Source organism: Electrophorus electricus, chromosome 16 (assembly GCF_013358815.1).
Source record: "Electrophorus electricus isolate fEleEle1 chromosome 16, fEleEle1.pri, whole genome shotgun sequence".
Taxonomy (NCBI): Eukaryota; Metazoa; Chordata; class Actinopteri; order Gymnotiformes; family Gymnotidae; genus Electrophorus; species Electrophorus electricus.
In genome coordinates, this window is record NC_049550.1 from 12,198,697 (window position 1) to 12,219,399 (window position 20,703).

Sequence of the window (20,703 nt, forward strand, 5' to 3'; positions counted from 1 at the left end):
GTTTGACATCCCGATACACACGTTGTTTAAAGTAATGATTTTAGATTATCTGGTTATGTTTAGGTTTTTGTTTTAGATATAAAATTAATAATGTGTTTATCTGGAGAAAATAAAGTTTCATTTTCTCAATATCTCAATATGATGTCTGACCTGCATTTGGTGCAGTCTTGTCACTGGTTAAGTCATTCCCGAAAATAAATTATATACCTCTGATAGGTAGTTGACTGCACACTGCAACTTTGACCGTGCCAGTTACAAGCTCAGAGACTAAATAAACGGTATGGAGAGGTATTTTCAATACATAAAAATCTATACCTTGTATTAACACATAAGAATCGCATCTAGGATCCTCAGACAAAGGGAGAACAGTGTCTAAAGTGAATGACTGAGCTTGCACAAGTATCTCTCAGTATGCGAGCTGGGTACTGGTTTGCATAGTACAGCGACAGTGGCACCATCCCATAAAATACAAAAGGCTTAAAAGAAGCGTCTACAGCATAGAACACAAATGAGGAATTATAAAGCAACTGGGATGACAGAACCTGAAACAAGCCAACCACACGGGAAACAACTAGGCATTTTCTGGTTCCTTTGAATTGATTTTGAACAAGCCACGATGAGACGACCACTTTCATGACAATAAAAACACTCACGAGACTCACGCAGTGTTTTCTTAGGTGCGTTCTGGATTGGTGTATCAACACGGGTGTTCTGACACACACGCTGGGGAGGGTGAAACATCATTTTGTTCATAAGCACAAATTCGTCTGCCAGAATGGCAGCATTAATGAGGGCTGTAACCTTTTGTTCATTTAGATGCATGACAACCTTTTCCGGGACACAGTTTTTAAATTCTTCTAACAGGACAAGTTCTTTAAACTGTTCCAAAGTGGTTTACTTTTGCATGCAGCGCACCACTTATCAAGGAGTGCGGTTTTGTCTCGAGCGAATTCAACATATATCTGGCTGGAGGTTTTGGAATGTTTTCGGAACCTTTGTCGATATGCCTGCGGCCCTAGCTCATATGCACACAAAACCGCAGACTTCACTGTATCATAATCTAAACTTTGCTCCAAAGAAAGAGCAGAACACACCCCCTGAGCTCTTCCCACAAGCTTACAGTGCAACATTAACGACCGAACGTCTTTTGGCCACTGTAGTGTGTTTAGTTACGTTCAAACACCTGGACACACATGTCGACCTCATTCTCATGGAATAGTGTACCAACAACAGGTTTTTATTGACATCAAAGCCAGTACAAGGCGATGGAGTCAAATGCGCAGACAGGGGTGTGCCAGAGGTGTTCTACGTAGGTGTTCGAGGAGTAGAGACAGTGGTAAGGGTCCACACCTTGCATGGAGTGGGCACCGGACGAGAGTCAGCAGGAGGAGTAAGAACAGAACGTGCTCGTCTCTGCTCCGGTTCTAGGTCCCATACTCTGACAAACTAAGTTTGAGAATAGACGTATCGACAGGTACATATGGTCTGAGCAATGATGTGCATAGTTTTTGTATTATTTCTTCATGTAAATCAACTATGAATACAATGTCTTTCCCCACCAAAATTCATATCATTGTCATCTACCGCCCTCCAGGTTCCCTTGATCACTTCACTGATGTGCTTGACATCCTCCTGAGTCAATTCCCCATTGAAGGAAATTTACTCATTCTCCTTGGTGACTTCAGTATTCTCAGACAAGCTGCATTCCTCCTGCATCCTTCCACTATTGACAGCTTTTGACTTCACCCTCAACCACTCTCCACCGACTCACAAAGCAGGTAATGTTCTGGACCTGATCTTCACCCGGACCACCACATCACATCAGACATCACAGTCACCCCCCTTCACCTCTTGGACCATCAATTTCTATCCTTCTCTCTCTCCCTTCCTTCTCTTTCCATCCAGACCTCCCCAACGTTGTTCCTCCTCCCTTCCATCACAATCTGCACTCCATAACTCCCTCTTGCCTTACTTCTTCTATTTTGTCCACCCTTCCTCACACCTCCACATCCAAACCATGTACTTCTCCACTGGTGTTCCACAGGGCTCAGTATTAGACCATTGTGACAGCATCGTTTCAGCCCACTAGCCTTTCCCCACCAAGACTTCGGTCCCCCTCACCTGAGTACTAATAAGCTACACCTGTCTCTCATTCCAGTCACCCTTATAACATCCCAGTTTCCCACCTCCAAATCGCAAAGTATTGTATCCTTATATGCATGCCGAGCGTTCTTTGTTCCTTTTGATTCCCCTGGCTTTTGACCTCTGCTTCCTCCTCAGACTACGCCTCGTTCCTAGCCCCTTGGATTACTCAGGTTCATGCCTAATGATTTACAGAGGGAACAGTGCCCTCAACTCTCCTCGTCCGAACCACCGCGTTGACGACTGCTACTCATATCCACCTCGCACCCATTCCTGTCAGTACCAATAAACTCTTACAATTGGATCCTCACTTAACTGTGTTTGGGAGCTCGTTACAAAATACTTCGCCACTTCGATAGATCCAGCAGAGTTACAGGCTAAGCTCACTGAGCAGGAAGGCATACAGCAGTCCCTTGCTGTCTTTAAACGCAGACTGAAGACCCATCTATTCGTGAAATATTTAAATGACAATTGACCCTGCTCCTACATTGACTTAATACTTATTGTAGGGTATTGTTTATTACACTGATGTTGTACTTATTATTACACTTATCAATGTTTCAGATAGACCTTATGTATTTTGTACTTCTATGTATCAGCAGTGATCCCTGTATTTCTACAGTATTCTAGATCATTGGTATATTGGACTTTAAACTACTGTAGAGACTAGGATATATTCTATGAGTAAATGACAAAGCACTTTTGTAAGTCTCTTTGGATAAGAGCATCTGCTAAATGCCATGAATGTAAATGAAAATGAATACAGTATATAGTGTGTCTTTGCTGACAGCTGTTTAAAAACAAAATGAGATTAAAATTAAAGGCAATGCTTTACAACATATTTTACCTGCCCAATCATTACCTTTTATAAACTAATGGGATACTCTTCTGCTGAATGTCCCCAGTGAATCTGAGAGTCAAGCAGAGAGACTGGAAAACCTCTATACATAAATCCACCTTTCACAGTGGATAATCTGGAATATTCCCTTGTTAACTACTAAAACATTGTGCATTAGTAGAACAAGAAAATGACTGAATTCGGTACAATAGGCACCATTTTTAGACATTTTAAATACAATGATCATGTACATAAATAAGGTTGTAACAGTAAGACCCACAAATGATGTTTTCCTGCAATGAAACAATTTATTTATTATTTTTTACAGGAGCATCGCGTGAAGGACATTTTAAATTTCAAACATTTAAGACCTTAACAAAATTTAGCATCTTAAGAAATGTCACACTTTCTTTAATAGAAATGAGAATTTATTGAGTTCTTCTTTGTAAGGACAAAAAAAAAAAAAAAAAAAAAAAAAACATTAAAAAAAAAGGGGGGGGGGGGGTTTGAATCAGCCCCTCTGGCTCCACCTACTGCTCCTAATTATATTTACAAGAATCCACTGCACTTGAATCAAATCAACCAATCAGAGCCAGCAGGAGTGTAAACAGAAGTAAACAAAATGAAGAAAAGCAAGCTAAAAGGAACAGAAAGGAACAGACATTACAGGACAACATAGCACATTTCTCATGAATGCAGTTGCCTTCAGGCTAACATGAGCTTGCTTCTAATGCAAAGGCCATTGATTAGTTGTTTTATCTGAATGTCCTCAGGCTGTTGTATCAGTTTAATGTTTGACTGGATATTTGCGTCTCTCTTCCCTCTCACAGCTAACGTTTTCATAAGCACTTTACTACTTAATTAACACTATTTACAGTAGTTCCTGACATCAACAAACATCTACAGCACACTGAAATAATTGTGTGCTGGATCTTTTACCAAATACATATTTCTCATATCTAAAGGATTCATTTCTGCTTGTTCGTTGGCTCTGAAAATGGAACAGCATAAGGCTTAAATTTATGACTGGAAAAATAAAGTACAATACTAACTACAAACCAATTCATCATAGTAAATCCATTACTTTAACTGTAGTCAGGTCTACCCTGATCATATCTTCCAAATCTTTGTATAGGAATGGAAGCATCGAGGCGTCTGTTTGGTACTTTGTGAGAAATGGCTGAAACCATTGATCCACGTAGGTGACGATATATTGGCAAACTCCAATGGCTCTCTCCACTGCTGGCATTTTTTGCAGCTTAAGATGCCCACAAAATGGCTGAGCAAATGTACCACACTCATTCACAAACAAAGTTCTCCCTTCTTCCAGGGGCACAATGAAACAGGTAATACAGGACGCTGAGCACTGTCAATATGCCACACCATGAAGCCATTCTTGAAGGAGTTGTGCATCATGTGAAGGTCACGACTCCAAACAATCTGTAGATGGGCTCCAGTACATTGTTCTCTCTGCTCCTCTAGTATGAGCTCAACAAACTCCCAGTTAACAGTGGGCCCATCCACTGACAGAGACTGCATGTTGTTCAGAACCAGCTCTTATGTACATTCCTACACGTTTGAAAAAAAAAGGTGAAAACAGTCAGTTCATTGTCCTAAGTAATCTACGTCAGGTTAAGGAAAGGTTGTATTAGCCTAATACACCACCTGGATTTAACTAAGGAAATAGGTAAGAGCCTCCCATTGGATAATTACTGTATGGGTGATTATGTTTCAGCTGGCAAGTTATTTAACCCTAACTGATGCAGTGAGTAGCTTCTCATTTGTTAAACAACCATGTCGAAAGACACATCCTGTGGTCATGGAAAAGATGGCAATCTATTTCAGAAGAGTCAAATTATTGGCATGCATCAAGCAGAGAAAACATCTGCTGAAACTACTAAAATCAGTTTAAGAACTGTCCAACACATTATTAAAAAGTGGAAGGACAGTGGGGAAACATCATCTTCGAGGAAGGAATGTGGTCGGGAAAAAAAATCTTGAATGATGATCGGCGATCACTTAAACATCTGTTGAAATCAAATCGTAGAAAAACAACAGTAGAACTCAGGGATATGTTTAATAGTGAAAGTAAGAGCATTTCCACATGCACAATGCGAAGGGAACTCAAGGGATTGGGACTAAACAGATGTGTAGTCTTAAGAAAACCACGTCAGTGAGGCTAACCAGCAAAAACAGCTTCAATTTACTAGGGAGCATAAAGATTGGACTCGAACAATGGAAGGTCATGTGATCTGATGAGTCCAGATTTAACCAGTTCCAGAGTGATGGGCACATCAGGGTAAGAAGAGAGGCAGCTGAAGTGATACACCCATCATGCCTAATGCGTACCGTACAAGCTTGTGGGGGCAGTGCTATGATCTGGGGTTGCTGCACTTGGTCAGGTCTAGGTTCAGCAATGTTATGTGCCCAAAGAATGAGGTCAGCTGACTACCTGAATATACTGAATGACCAGGTTATTCCATCAATGAATTTTTTCTTCCCTTATGGCACGGGTATATTCCAAGATGACAATGCTAGGATTCATCAGGCTCAAATTGTGAAAGAGTGGTTCAGGGAGCATGAGACATCTTTTTCACACATGGATTGGCCACCACAGAGCCCAGACCTGAACCCCATTGAGAATCTTTGGGATGTGCTGGAGAAGACGTTACGCAGTGGTCCAAATCTCCCATCATCGATACAAGATCTTGGGGAAAAATTAATGCAACTCTGGACAGAAATAAATCTTGTGACATTGCAGAAGCTTGTGGAAACGACACCACAGCGAATGCGTGCCATAATCAAAGCTAAAGGCAGTCCAACGAAATATTAGTGTGTGAACTTTTTTTGGCCAAAAATTTTAATGATTGTTTCTTGCTAAAATACACAAAAATAAAACCAAACACACCATACATAGATAAACACAATATAGCATTTACACACAAATTATATAATTAATAATTATACTGAATTTAAGTCATTCACTGTTTATCAGACCACAGATTAATTGTATGCCATATTTAGTATGAAAAGTGTTAGTATGTGATTTCAAACAAAACGTTATTTACACTGAAATTATCTAAAAAGTCCTTGGGTCAGGAGTGGCCTATGAATTGCCATCCATAATAGTAGATGATGACATGCATTTCCCATCTCTTCACTGCTCAAGTACCTAAAACAGAGATCCAACTGCTTGCACTTTGCTGTTTTTTTCCTGCATTCGTTGAAGATGAACACACAGGTTTCTTCAATAACATTGTGTGATGGCTTTCTTTTAATGAATGAAGCAATGCAATATTTGGCATCAGGGGTGGTTTCAATTTCACCACAGGTGAAAGACTTTACATATCTGAACGTAGTAACCAAGACACTACTACTCATGTCATTTGCTCTGAATGAATGGTGCCTGCTCAGCACGTGGAGAAGACACAGCACTTCAGCCTTTTGAGTCTCTGGCAGTGACACAAAACTGCTCAAAGCCGACGGCACAGAAGTTGCGAGGGAGTCTGCTGTGAGGGAGTCTTCAAGGACTGCCAAGTGCAAACAGTGCAGGAATTAGCGTGGCCCCACTGCCACTAGCTGCCGCTGGTGCTTAAGAGATCCAGTATGGAATTCAGTTGGCTCAACCCCACCTATGACATGATGAGGACAAGCAGCCAGAAGTTGATGTGTGTAGGGAACCCTGGATATTCCTTCTGTCCTGTGAATAGTCATGTCAGAGATGACTCTGTACAGTAAAACTCACAGAGAGTGATACAGCTGCTGTCCTGAGTGAATGCGCTGGTGATTACAGAGACTAGTCTGTTGAATAAAACTCTTCCCACACACTGAGCAGTGATATGGCTTCTCTCCTGTGTGAAGGCGCTGATGTTGCTGGAGACTACTCCTGTAAGAGAAACTCCTTCCACACTCTGAGCAGCTATATGGCTTTTCTCCCGTGTGAATGCGCTGGTGCTGTTGGGGAGATGACTCTGGTGACTGAAACTCTTTCCACACTGTAAGCAGCAATATAGCTTTTCTCCCGTGTGAATGCGATGGTGTTTATGAAGATTACTCTGGTGAGAAAAACTCTTTCCACAATCTGTGCAGAGATACGGCTTCTCTCCTGTGTGAATGCACTGGTGTACACAGAGATGAGAGAGTTGAGTAAAATTGTTTCCACACTCTGAGCAGACATATGTCTTCTCTCCTGTATGAATGCGCTGGTGTTTTTGGAGAGCACTCGGAACAGTAAAACTACTGCCACACACTGAGCAGCGATATGGCGTCTCCCCTCTATGAATACGCTGGTGTTTACGGAGATTACTCTGGTGAGCAAAACTCCTTCCACACTCTGAGCAGTGATATGGCTTCTCTCCTGTGTGAATGCGCTGGTGTTTCTGGAGAGCACTCCGTGCAGTAAAACTCTTTCCACACTCTGAGCAGTGATGTGGCTTCTCTCCTGTGTGGATGTGCTGGTGTTGTCTGAGATAATTCTGTACAGTAAAGCTCTTTCCACACTCTGAGCAGTGAAATGGCTTCTCTCCTTTGTGAATCTGCTGATGTTGTTTGAGATTACACTGTTGAGTGAAACTCTTTCCACAATCTGTGCAATCATACGGCTTCTCTCCTGTGTGGATGCGCTGGTGTGTACGGAGATGACACAGATGAGTAAAATTCTTTCCACACTCTGAGCAGTGATATAGCTTCTCTCCTGTGTGAATGTGCTGGTGTTGTTGACCACTCTGCTGAAAAACTCAACCCACATTCTGAGGAGAGGTGAGTTGTTTCCTCTTCCATGTCTTTCTGTGATTGTCTGAGGTGTGTTAGTGAGGAGATTATTATGTTTGTGGAGCACTGAAGCTTTTTTGGTGCCAGACTCGTGGTTAATCTCTTGATCTTTCCTGATTTACTAATGGAAGTACATTCTACCTGTATAGGAATGTGGACGCACAAAGCAGAAGACTTGCATCAGATTATAACATTTGTGCCATTGCAATTTCTGTCTGGACTGCTTTAGAAGAAAAAAACAACAACATTGTTTTACATTGTTATGTAATCAACATGAAGTTGGCACCCCATATGTATGATTTTAACTAAACCAGTCTCAACCGTTTGTGCTATAAAGAGTTTACATTGTGCTGCAACTGCTCTCAGATGTGTAGCGTTGTTTACGTTGCTTACATCACCTGCATGATGGGTTCCAACTTCATGCCAATTACATAAACTATACCTAAACTAAGCTTTAGATTTTAAAAACTAAAACAGCGCAAATGAAAAATTCAAAAGGCACAAACGATTGATGCTGGTTTGAATTAAAATTACAGTGCAGGACATTGGATAGGACAACATGATTAGGATTTTTGTATTTTCAGAGTTATACTATGATAATACTGCTACTGTACTAAGAAAAATATGAAATCAATATCTACTTTACATCTAAGCATAGTTTCAATAACAAGGACAATATAATAACAAAAATGTTTTGTCTTGTAAATGTCTGAACTCTCCAAAGTCATAACTTGAACATTTGATCGTTGAGGACTGGTGAGCTACATCAGGTGAGTTAGTCGGGCAAACACTGATCTGATATGATACCTGATGTGTTTGGACTTAACCTTTAACAGAACACTGTTTGTTACAGAGGTCGTTTAACGTGATCTTTGGTTAATTCGTCGGCTCTATCACACTAGAAGCGCCTCTCCTTGCTTTGATTGATCGAGAGCAACAGTAGAGAATCTCCGTCTGGACGTCGCCGTTTGTTTCAGGCCGACTGACCTCCGTCGCACGTAAACAGAAGCAGTGAATCTGTTGCTGTGGTAACGCTGATCTCGCGTTAGCTCAAATGCTTCCGTTCCTTAATTTAAAATAAACATTCAAGGGAAATAAAGAAACATACTTCTCAGCTGTTTGATAACTATCTACGTAGTGCCGATGAAGAAAGAGCGAAATTACCTTAGCGGGAGGCAAACACGAGGACAGAACGAAGCTGTTGATGACAATGTTTACAGCTGAATTCCGCGTGGTTTTGAATATACCCCTTCCTCACGATGACGCAAACTTGCGCTGTGCGTTGCTGGTGGTGCTGCCACCTGCTGGTGTGCATGATACCTACAAGAGCTCACTGCTGAACCCAGTCCATAGTCCATCTAATGACTAGAATGAGAAACACCACACGTCGAGTTATCCCTCATGACAACTGTACTATGAGCCAAATAGCCTTGAACCACGATTACCCCACATCTAAAATGATCCTTCACATTCATCTACCCCAAAAACATGTCTAGATGCCCTTCAACAAAATCTTCCCAATCAGCCCAATAGCCCTCAACTGCCAACTATGTCAACAGCTAAATAACCCCTCAGCTTCAACCACCCCACATTCAATTGCCCCTCAGCCAAAATATCCATCAACAGCCAAGTGACTTTCAAAGGCATCAAACCCCATCAGGTATATAACCCTCACACAGAACTATCCCAAAGCTAAATACCTCTACCAAAATTTAACCCCTCAGCCAAATACCCTTCAAGCTAGCAGTGAAACAGCTTCCCCTTCTCCATCATCCACGTAATGAGACCAGCACGTGGCTTTGTGTTTATAGTGACGATCAAACAGTGATGATCTTGGCAAAACATGCATCTTCTGCTATAACATGCTTTAAAATCTTCAATAAAATGTTTACAACAATTTGTGAACAATGTATTTACTTAATTTTTTACAGGAGCATTGCAAAGAACATTTTAAAAGTTAAAAGGTTTTTTTTTTTGGGGGGGGGGGGGGATGAGAATCAGGCTCTTCCAGCTCCACCTACTGCACCTAAGTACATCTGCAAGAATGCACCAGTCCTGAATCAAATCAACCAATCAGAGCCAGCAGGAGTGTAAACAGAAGTAAACAAAAGATGACTAATGAAGAAAGGCAAGCTAAAAATAATGACTGAGCCAGAGATAAAACAAACTTTTCAGAAGTGGAAGGAGCTACAGGACATTACAGGACAACATGGAACATTACTCATGAATGCAGTTGCAGTCAGGCTAACATGAGCTTGCTTCTAATGCAAAGGCCATTGATTAGTTGTTTCATCTGAATGTCCTCAGGCTGTTGTATCAGTTTGGTGTTTGACCGGATATTTGTGTGTCCCTCTGCTGTCATATTTGACATGTTATCATAAGTGGCTTACTACTTAATTAACACTATTTACAGTAGTTCCTGTCATCAACAAACATCTAAGCACTGAAATAATTGTGTGCTGGATCTTTTACCAAATACATATTTGGTTTAGACTACTTCTCATATCTAAAGGATTCATTTCTGTTTGTTTTTTGGCTTAGAAAAACAGAACAGCATAAGGCATAAATGCATAACTAGAAAAATGCAGAACAGTACGATACTAGCTACAAACCAATTCAACATGTTGAAAACTCATTACTTTAACCGTTCCTCTCCTGTGTAGGAGGAAAGCAATGAGGAAGAAACAAATGAAGCCTTCTCAGTTAGGGAGTGATGCAGCTACTCTCCTGTGTGAATGCGCTGATGATACTGGAGACTGCTCTGTTGAATAAAACTCTTCCCACACACTAAGCAGTGATGCAGCTACTCTCCTGTGTGAATGCGCTGATGATACTGGAGACTGCTCTGTTGAATAAAACTCTTCCCACACACTAAGCAGTGATGCAGCTACTCTCCTGTGTGAATGCGCTGATGATACTGGAGACTGCTCTGTTGAATAAAACTCTTCCCACACACTAAGCAGTGATGCAGCTACTCTCCTGTGTGAAGGCGCTGGTGTGTATGGAGACTACTCTGCTGAGTGAAACTCTTCCCACACTCTGAGCAGCGATATGGCTTCTCTCCTGTGTGAAGGCGCTGGTGTGTATGGAGACTACTCTGCTGAGTGAAACTCTTCCCACACTCTGAGCAGTGATATGGCTTCTCTCCTGTGTGAATGCGCTGGTGATATTGGAGATGACCCTGCTGAGTGAAACTCTTTCCACATACTGAGCAGCGATGTGGTTTTTCTCCTGTGTGAATGCGCTGATGTTGTTGGAGATTATGATGAAAAGTAAAGCTCTTTCCACACTCTGAGCAGACATATGGCTTCTCTCCTGTGTGAATGCGCTGGTGTTTCTGGAGAGCACTTGATACAGTAAAACTACTCCCACACACTGAGCAGTGATATGGCTTCACTCCCGTGTGAATGCGCTGGTGTACATGGAGATTACCCAGCTGAATAAAACTCTTTCCACAAACTGAGCAATGATGTGTCTTCTCTCCTGTGTGAATACGCTGATGTCCTTGGAGACTACTCTGTTGACTAAAACCCTTCCCACACACTAAACAGTGATATGGCTTCTCTCCTGTGTGAATGTGCTGATGTCGTTGGAGACTACTGCGGTGAGAGAAACTCCTTCCACATGCTGAGCAGTGATATGGTTTTTCTCCTGTGTGAATGCGCTGATGCTGTTTAAATGTACTTTGTTGAATAAAACTCTTCCCACACACTGAGCAGTGATATGGCTTCTCTCCTGTGTGAATGAGCTGATGTTGTTTGAGATTACTCTGTATAGTAAAACTCTTTCCACACTCTGTGCAGAGATACGGCTTCTCTCCTGTGTGAATGCGCTGGTGTGTACGGAGATGACACAATAGACTAAAAACCTTTCCACACTGTGAGCAGACATATGTCTTCTTTACATGAATGTGCTGGTGTCGTTGGAAATGGTACAGATGAGCAAAACTTTTTCCACATGCTGAGCAGACATATGGCTTCTCTCTTGTGTGAATACGCTGGTGTTTTTGAAGAGCCCTCAGTACAGTAAAAGTACTCCCACAAACTGAGCAGTGATATGCCTTCTCTCTTGTGTGAGTGCGCTGATGTTTATGAAGACTACTCCGGTGAGTGAAACTCTTCCCACACAGTGAGCAGTGATATGGCTTCTCTCCAGTGTGAAGGCGCTGGTGTGTATGGAGACTATTCTGGTGAGTGAAACTCTTCCCACACTCTGAGCAGCGATATGGCTTCTCTCCTGTGTGAATGCGCTGGTGATATTTGAGATTACCCTGTTGAGTGAAACTTTTTCCACATACTGAGCAGCGATGTGGTTTTTCTCCTGTGTGAATGCGCAGATGTTGTTGGAGATTATGATGAAACGTAAAGCTCTTTCCACACTCTGAGCAGACATATGGCTTCTCTCCTGTGTGAATGCGCTGGTGTTTCTGGAGAGCACTTGATACAGTAAAACTACTCCCACACACTAAGCAGTGATATGGCTTCTCTCCTGTGTGAATGCGCTGGTGTGCACGGAGATTACCATGCTGAGTGAAACTCTTTCCACACTCTGAGCAGCGATATGGCTTCTCTCCTCTGTGAATACGCTGATGTTGTTGGAGAACACCCTGTTGAGTGAAACTTTTTCCACAGTCTGTGCAGAGATACGGCTTCTCTCCTGTGTGAATACGCTGGTGTTCCTTTAGAGCGCTCTGTGTAGTAAAACCCTTTCCACACTCTGAGCAGCAAAATGGTTTCTCTCCTGTGTGAACACGCTGGTGTCGCTGGAGACTTCTCTGTTGAAAAAAACTCAACCCACATTCTGAGCAGTGGTGAGTTCTTTCCTTTTTCATATCTTTCTGCAAATGTCTGACATGTGCTAGTGTGCAGATTATTATGTTTGTGGAGTGTTGAACCTTTTTTTGGTGCCAGACCCGTGGTTAATCTCTCAATTTCAGCAATCTGAAATGCTCCTCAGGATGGCCTTTCTTGATTTACTAGTGAAAAGAAGAAGAAAAAAAATCAAAATTTATTTCTATAGTGCTTTTCACAAAACATGTCACAAAGCAGCTTTACAAGCCCCCAGTGAGCAAGCCAAGGGCCACAGTGGCAAGGAAAAAACCCCTAGAGCATGAGGAAGAAACCTTGAGAGGAACCAAGCCTCAAAGGGGGGGCTCTATCCTCCTCTGGCCAACAATGCTCACCACAATAATATTCATTTAAAGAGAAAAATAAATACAAAAATGAAAAAATAAGCAATTAATGTCTATTCAAAGTACATATTAGCTGCATAGGAATGTGGACACACAAAACAGAAGACTTGCATCTGGACGTCATGCATTTCTGGATGGAAAAGACAGACATTACTAACTCATTACATTACAAATTATGACATAGAACTTTTACAGGGACAATACATAACCTATGTGAAGATGGCAACCCAGATTGTCTAAGATTATAACATTTGTGCCTTTGCATGTTTTGTCTGGACTGCTTTAGAAACATAAAACATTGTTTTAAATTGTTATGTAATCAACATGAAGTTGGCACCCCATATGGGTGATTTTAACCAAACTAGTCTTAACCATTTGTTCTGTAAAGAATTTACATTGTGCTGCAACTGCTGGCTCTCACGTGTAGCTTTGTTTACACTGCTTACTTTGCTTGCATGATGGATGCTAACTTCATGCCAACTGTATCTAAACTAAACTTTATATCTCAAAAACTAAAACAGCACAAAATGAAAAATTCAAAAGGCACAAATGACTGACACTGGTCTGAATAAATCTGAGACATATGGGGTGCCAACTTCACAAAGATTCATATCATGATAATGATATTCAAACAAATTGTTTGAGGTCAAACAAAACTAAAAAACATGATTAAATTTCAGTGCAGGACATTGGACAGGAAAACACGATTCAGCAAGATTTTTGTATTTTCAGAGTTACACTATGATAATGCCACTACTGTACTAAAAAAAATGTGAATGTCTAGTTCACATCTAAGCATAGTTACAATAACAAGGGCAATATAATAACAAAAAGGTTTTGTCTTGTAAATATCTTAATCTAGCAGATTTTCAATACCAAGTTAAGTGGCAACCCACGAACTATAGAACTTTCCTGAAGCAAACACTCCAAAGTCATAACTTGAACATGTAGCTCACCATTCCTCATCGATCAAACAACATCAGGTAAGTTAGAGTAGGGCAAATATTGACCCGATATGATCAACTGAAGGGTAACAACTAAAGTAAGTTTTAAGGTTAAATGAGCAAAACAACACACACAATGTTTGGACTTTAACAGAACTAGAAGCGCCTCTCCTGCTTTGTTTGATCGAGAGCAACAGTAGAGAATCTCCGTCTGGACGTCGTGCGGATGTACTGGGCCTTTGTTTCAGGCCGACTGACCTCCGTCGCACGTAAACAGAAGCAGTGAATCTGTTGCTGTGGTAACGCTGATCTCGCGTTAGCTCAAATGCTTCCGTTCCTTAGATTAAAATAAACATTCAAGGGAAATAAAGAAACATACTTCTCAGCTGTTTGATAACTATCCACGTAGTACCGATAAAGAAAGAGCGAAATTACCTTAGCGGGAGGCAAAAACGAGGACAGAACGAAGCTCTGTTGATCAGTGTTCGAATTCCGCGTGGTTTTGAATATACCCCTTCCTTCCGATGACGCAAACTTGCGCTGTGCGTTGCTGGTGGTGCTGCCACCTGCTGGTGGGCATGATACCTACAAGAGCTCAGTGCTGCATTCTGAGCTCAAGCTGGGCTAACCATCATATGAGATAATGCACACTAATCATTTTTATGTATATTTTCTTTAGCTAGACACAAATCTATTTCATGTTGTGTCAAGCTCGATTAAAGACAAATGTAACGTGCTAGTCAATGTACTCCCGCTCCTTTGACATCCCGACACACACGTTGTTTAAAGTAATGATTTTAGATTATCTGGTTATGTTTAGGTTTTTGTTTTTAGATATCAAATTAATAATGTGTTTATCTGGAGAAAATAAGGTTTCATTTTCTCAATACCTCCATAAAATTTGTCAATTATATAGAGAAAACAATGTTTATGATGTGGTGTTAATAAAATAATTAGAGATCTCTATAAAAATAAAATTAACTCATTATAACAGTAAATTGGAATTTTTAATAAAGATGCTGATTCATGGCCTTTTAGGGCTTCCATGCCCAACCAGTTTTGTTCATTTAATCACAGCTGTCAAATTGGTTATAAAAGTCTTCCTACAGGAGGATCACTATACTTCTCTATATGTTGTTGTTAATTGCAATTACTTTAATTGTCTTCTTAAGACTCATTTGGATTTGTGTTTATAATAATAATAATATAATACTTTTTTAACATTCTGAGCAAATTTTAACCATACCAGATAATACTGATAACAGTAATAATTTTGATCACAATAATTCTGATATTACATGTTTCACCAGTTTCATCTCTCAAACAACAAATTATTTTAAAAAAAAACCCCCAGATAGTCCATCTAATGACTTTACTGAGATACACCACATGTCCAATTATCCATCAATGACAAGTGTACCACAAGCCAAATAACCTTAAACCACAACTAGCCCACATCTAAAATAATCCTTCAGATTCATCTACCCCAAAGACAGTTGCCCCTCATCCAAAATACCACTCCATGTCTAGATGCCCTTCAACAGAAACTTCCCATTCAGCCCAATAGCCATCCACCACCAACTATGTCAACAAGTAAACAACCCCTCAACTACCCCACAGCCAATTGCCCCTCAACTAAAATATTCATCAACAGCCAAGTGACTTTCAAAGGCATCAAATCCTGTCAGGTAAATAACCCTCAAACAGAACTACCCCACAGCTAAATACCTCTACCAAAATTTACCTCCTCAGCCAAATACCCTTCAAGCTAGCAGTGTAACGGCTTCCCCTTCTCCATCATCCACGAAGTGAGACCGGCACGTGGCTTGTGTTTATAGTGACGATCAAACAGTGATGATCTTGGCAAAACATGCATCTTCTGCTATAACATGCTTTTCAATCTTCAATAAAATGTTTATAACAAATTATGAACAATTTATTTACTTCATTATTTTTTGACAGGAGCATTGCGTGAAGAACATTTGAGAAGATAAACGTTTAAAACCTCAAGAAAATTTAGGAGCCCAAAAATGGTCAAAAACAATGTATTTAATATAAAAGAGAATTTATTGACTTCTACTTTATAAGAGCAAAAAAAGAAGAAAAAAAAAGAAGGGAGAGGGGTTTTGAATCAGGCTCTTCTAGCTCCACCTACTGCACCTAAGTACATCTGCAAGAATGCACCAGTCCTGAATCAAACCAATCCAATCAGAGCCAGCAGGAGTGTAAACAGAAGTAAACAAAAGATGACTAATGAAGAAAGGCAAGCTAAAAATAACCGACTGAGCCAGAGATAAAACAAACTTTTCAGAAGTGGAAGGAGCTACAGGACATTACAGGACAACATGGAACATTACTCATGAATGCAGTTGCAGTCAGGCTAACATGAGCTTGCTTCTAATGCAAAGGCCATTGATTAGTTGTTTTATTTGAATGTCCTCAGGCTGTTGTATCAGTTTGGTGTTTGACCGGATATTTGTGTGTCCCTCTGCTGTCACATTTGACATGTTATCATAAGTGGCTTACTACTTAATTAACACTATTTACAGTAGTTCCTGTCATCAACAAACATCTAAGCACTGAAATAATTGTGTGCTGGATCTTTTACCAAATACATATTTGGTTTAGACTACTTCTCATATCTAAAGGATTCATTTCTGTTTGTTTTTTGGCTTAGAAAAACAGAACAGCATAAGGCATAAATGCATAACTAGAAAAATGCAGAACAGTACGATACTAGCTACAAACCAATTCAACATGTTGAAAACTCATTACTTTAACCGTTCCTCTCCTGTGTAGGAGGAAAGCAATGAGGAAGAAACAAATGAAGCCTTCTCAGTTAGGGAGTGATGCAGCTACTCTCCTGTGTGAATGCGCTGATGATACTGGAGACTGCTCTGTTGAATAAAACTCTTCCCACACACTAAGCAGTGATGCAGCTACTCTCCTGTGTGAATGCGCTGATGATACTGGAGACTGCTCTGTTGAATAAAACTCTTCCCACACACTAAGCAGTGATGCAGCTACTCTCCTGTGTGAATGCGCTGATGATACTGGAGACTGCTCTGTTGAATAAAACTCTTCCCACACACTAAGCAGTGATGCAGCTACTCTCCTGTGTGAATGCGCTGATGATACTGGAGACTGCTCTGTTGAATAAAACTCTTCCCACACACTAAGCAGTGATGCAGCTACTCTCCTGTGTGAATGCGCTGATGATACTGGAGACTGCTCTGTTGAATAAAACTCTTCCCACACACTAAGCAGTGATGTAGCTTCTCTCCTGTGTGAATGCGCTGATGTCGTTGGAGACTATTCTGGCGAGTGAAACTCTTCCCACACACTGAGCAGTGATATGGCTTCTCTCCTGTGTGAATGAGCTGATGTTGTTTGAGATTACTCTGTATAGTGAAACTCTTTCCACACTCTGTGCAGAGATACGGCTTCTCTCCTGTGTGAATGCGCTGGTGTGTACGGAGATTACACAGTAGAGTAAAAATCTTTCCACAGTCTGAGCAGATATATGTCTTCTTTGCATGAATGTGCTGGTGTCGTTGGAAACGATACAGATGAGTAAAGCTTTTTCCACATTCTAAGCAGACATATGGCTTCTCTCCTGTGTGAATACGCTGGTGTTTTTGAAGAGCCCTCAGTAAAGTAAAAGTACTCCCACAAACTGAGCAGTGATATGGCTTCTCTCCTGTGTGAATGCGCTGGTGTGTACGGAGATTACTCTGATGAGCGAAACTCTTTCCACACACTGAGCAGTGATATGGCTTCTCTCCAGTGTGAAGGCGCTGGTGTGTATGGAGACTACTCTGGTGAGTGAAACTCTTCCCACACTCTGAGCAGCGATATGGCTTCTCTCCTGTGTGAATGCGCTGGTGATGTTGGAGATTACTCTGCTGAGTGAAACTCTTTCCACATACTGAGCAGCGATGTGGTTTTTCTCCTGTGTGAATGCGCTGATGTTGTTGGAGATTATTATATATAGTAAAGCTCTTTCCACACTCTGAGCAGACATATGGCTTCTCTCCTGTGTGAATGCGCTGGTGTTTCTGGAGAGCACTTGATACAGTAAAACTACTCCCACACACTGAGCAGTGATATGGCTTCTCTCCTGTGTGAATGCGCTGGTGTGCACGGAGATGACTCTGCTGAGTGAAACTCTTTCCACACTCTGAGCAGTGATATGGCTTCTCTCCTCTGTGAATGCGCTGATGTTGTTGGAGAACACCCTGTTGAGTGAAACTTTTTCCACAGTCTGTGCAGAGATACGGCTTCTCTCCTGTGTGAATACGCTGGTGTTCCTTTAGAGCGCTCTGTGTAGTAAAACTCTTTCCACACTCTGAGCAGTGATATGGCTTCTCTCCTCTGTGAATGCGCTGATGTTGTTGGAGAACACCCTGTTGAGTGAAACTTTTTCCACAGTCTGTGCAGAGATACGGCTTCTCTCCTGTGTGAATACGCTGGTGTTCCTTTAGAGCGCTCTGTGTAGTTAAACCCTTTCCACACTCTGAGCAGCAAAATGGTTTCTCTCCTGTGTGAACACGCTGGTGTCGCTGGAGACTTCTCTGTTGAAAAAAACTCAACCCACATTCTGAGCAGTGGTGAGTTCTTTCCTTTTTCATATCTTTCTGCAAATGTCTGACATGTGCTAGTGTGCAGATTATTATGTTTGTGGAGTGCTGAACCTTTTTTTGGTGCCAGACCCGTGGTTAATCTCTCAATTTCAGCAATCTGAAATGCTCCTCAGGATGGCCTTTCTTGATTTACTAGTGAAAAGAAGAAGAAAAAAAATCAAAATTTATTTCTATAGTGCTTTTCACAAAACATGTCACAAAGCAGCTTTACAAGCCCCCAGTGAGCCAGCCAAGGGCCACAGTGGCAAGGAAAAAACCCCTAGAGCATGAGGAAGAAACCTTGAGAGGAACCAAGGCTCAAAGGGGGGGGCTCTATCCTCCTCTGGCCAACAATGCTCACCACAATAATATTCATTTAAAGAGAAAAATAAATACAAAAATGAAAAAATAAGCAATTAATGTCTATTCAAAGTACATATTAGCTGCATAGGAATGTGGACACACAAAACAGAAGACTTGCATCTGGACGTCATGCATTTCTGGATGGAAAAGACAGACATTACTAACTCATTACATTACAAATTATGACATAGAACTTTTACAGGGACAATACATAACCTATGTGAAGATGGCAACCCAGATTGTCTAAGATTATAACATTTGTGCCTTTGCATGTTTTGTCTCTGCTTTAGAAACATAAAACATTGTTTTAAATTGTTATGTAACCAACATGAAGTTGGCACCCCATATGGGTGATTTTAACCAAACTAGTCTTAACCATTTGTTCTGTAAAGAATTTACATTGTGCTGCAACTGCTGGCTCTCACGTGTAGCTTTGTTTACACTGCTTACTTTGCTTGCATGATGGATGCTAACTTCACGCCAACTGTATCTAAACTAAACTTTATATCTCAAAAACTAAAACAGCACAAAATGAAAAATTCAAAAGGCACAAATGACTGACACTGGTCTGAATAAATCTGAGACATATGGGGTGCCAACTTCACAAAGATTCATATCATGATAATGATATTCAAACAAATTGTTTGAGGTCAAACAAAACTAAAAAACATGATTAAATTTCAGTGCAGGACATTGGACAGGAAAATACGATTCAGCAAGATTTTTGTATTTTCAGAGTTATACTATGATAATGCCACTACTGTACTAAAAAAAATGTGAATGTCTAGTTCACATCTAAGCATAGTTACAATAACAAAAAGGTTTTGTCTTGTAAATATCTTAATCTAGCAGATTTTCAATACCAAGTTAAGTGGCAACCCACGAACTATAGAACTTTCCTGAAGCAAACACTCCAAAGTCATAACTTGAACATGTAGCTCACCATTCCTCATCGATCAAACAACATCAGGTAAGTTAGAGTAGGGCAAATATTGACCCGATATGATCAACTGAAGGGTAACAACTAAAGTAAGTTTTAAGGTTAAATGAGCAAAACAACACACACAATGTTTGGACTTTAACAGAACACTGTTTGTTCCAGAGATCGTTTAACATGATCTTTGGTTAATTCGTCGGCTCTATCACACTAGAAGCGCCTCTCCTGCTTTGTTTGATCGAGAGCAACAGTAGAGAATCTCCGTCTGGACGTCCGTTCCTTAGATTAAAATAAACATTCAAGGGAAATAAAGAAACATACTTCTCAGCTGTTTGATAACTATCTACGTAGTACCGATAAAGAAAGAGCGAAATTACCTTAGCGGGAGGCAAAAACGAGGACAGAACGAAGCTCTGTTGATCAATGTTCGAATTCCGCGTGGTTTTGAATATACCCCTTCCTTCCGATGACGCAAACTTGCGCTGTGCGTTGCTGGTGGTGCTGCCACCTGCTGGTGGGCATGATACCTACAAGAGCTCAGTGCTGCATTCTGAGCTCAAGCTGGGCTAACCATCATATGAGATAATGCACACTAATCATTTTTATGTATATTTCTTTAGCTAGACACAAATCTATCATGTTGTGTCAAGCTCGATTAAAGACAAATGTAACGTGCTAGTCAATGTACTCCCGCTCCTTGACATCCCGACACACGTTGTTTAAAGTAATGATTTTAGATTATCTGGTTATGTTTAGGTTTTGTTTTTAGATATCAAATTAATAATGTGTTTATCTGGAGAAAATAAGGTTTCATTTTCTCAATACCTCCATAAAATTTGTCAATTATATAGAGAAAACAATGTTTATGATGTGGTGTAATAAAATAATTAGAGATC

The 20,703-nt window shown here is 40.7% G+C and overlaps 2 protein-coding genes and 1 pseudogene across 3 annotated transcripts; all 3 read right to left on the minus strand.

Annotated features, from left to right (window-relative positions):
• Positions 1-3,313: 3,313 nt before the first annotated feature.
• LOC118242713 (zinc finger protein 850-like) lies at positions 3,314-14,392 on the minus strand. Of its 2 annotated transcripts, XR_004776998.1 has the most exons (3): positions 14,321-14,392; positions 12,645-12,725; positions 3,314-4,549 (listed from the first exon to the last, which is right to left on the minus strand). XR_004776998.1 is itself a non-coding variant. In XM_035534976.1 (2 exons), the coding sequence occupies exon 2, from the start codon at positions 12,579-12,581 to the stop codon at positions 10,722-10,724; it is 1,860 nt and encodes a 619-aa protein (XP_035390869.1). In that variant the 5' UTR covers positions 12,582-12,725; positions 14,321-14,392; the 3' UTR covers positions 10,664-10,721. The 2 variants fall into 2 exon arrangements, 1 of the variants encoding a protein (XP_035390869.1); XM_035534976.1 differs by lacking the exon at positions 3,314-4,549 and having other exon boundaries at positions 10,664-12,725.
• Positions 5,782-7,850, minus strand: LOC113569413 (annotated as a pseudogene).
• A 2,684-nt stretch (positions 14,393-17,076) lies between the features above and the next one.
• Positions 17,077-20,253, minus strand: LOC118242715 (zinc finger protein 585A-like). The gene is made up of 2 exons (XM_035534979.1): positions 20,185-20,253; positions 17,077-18,660 (listed from the first exon to the last, which is right to left on the minus strand). The coding sequence occupies exon 2, from the start codon at positions 18,514-18,516 to the stop codon at positions 17,077-17,079; it is 1,440 nt and encodes a 479-aa protein (XP_035390872.1). The 5' UTR covers positions 18,517-18,660; positions 20,185-20,253.
• Between the last annotated feature and the right edge of the window lie 450 nt (positions 20,254-20,703).

Coding starts and splice junctions, on each gene's coding strand:
- LOC118242713 (XM_035534976.1), bottom strand. CDS start 12,581: ATGAAAAAGGAAAGAACTCACCACTGCTCAGAATGTGGGTTGAGTTTT.
- LOC118242715 (XM_035534979.1), bottom strand. CDS start 18,516: ATGAAAAAGGAAAGAACTCACCACTGCTCAGAATGTGGGTTGAGTTTT.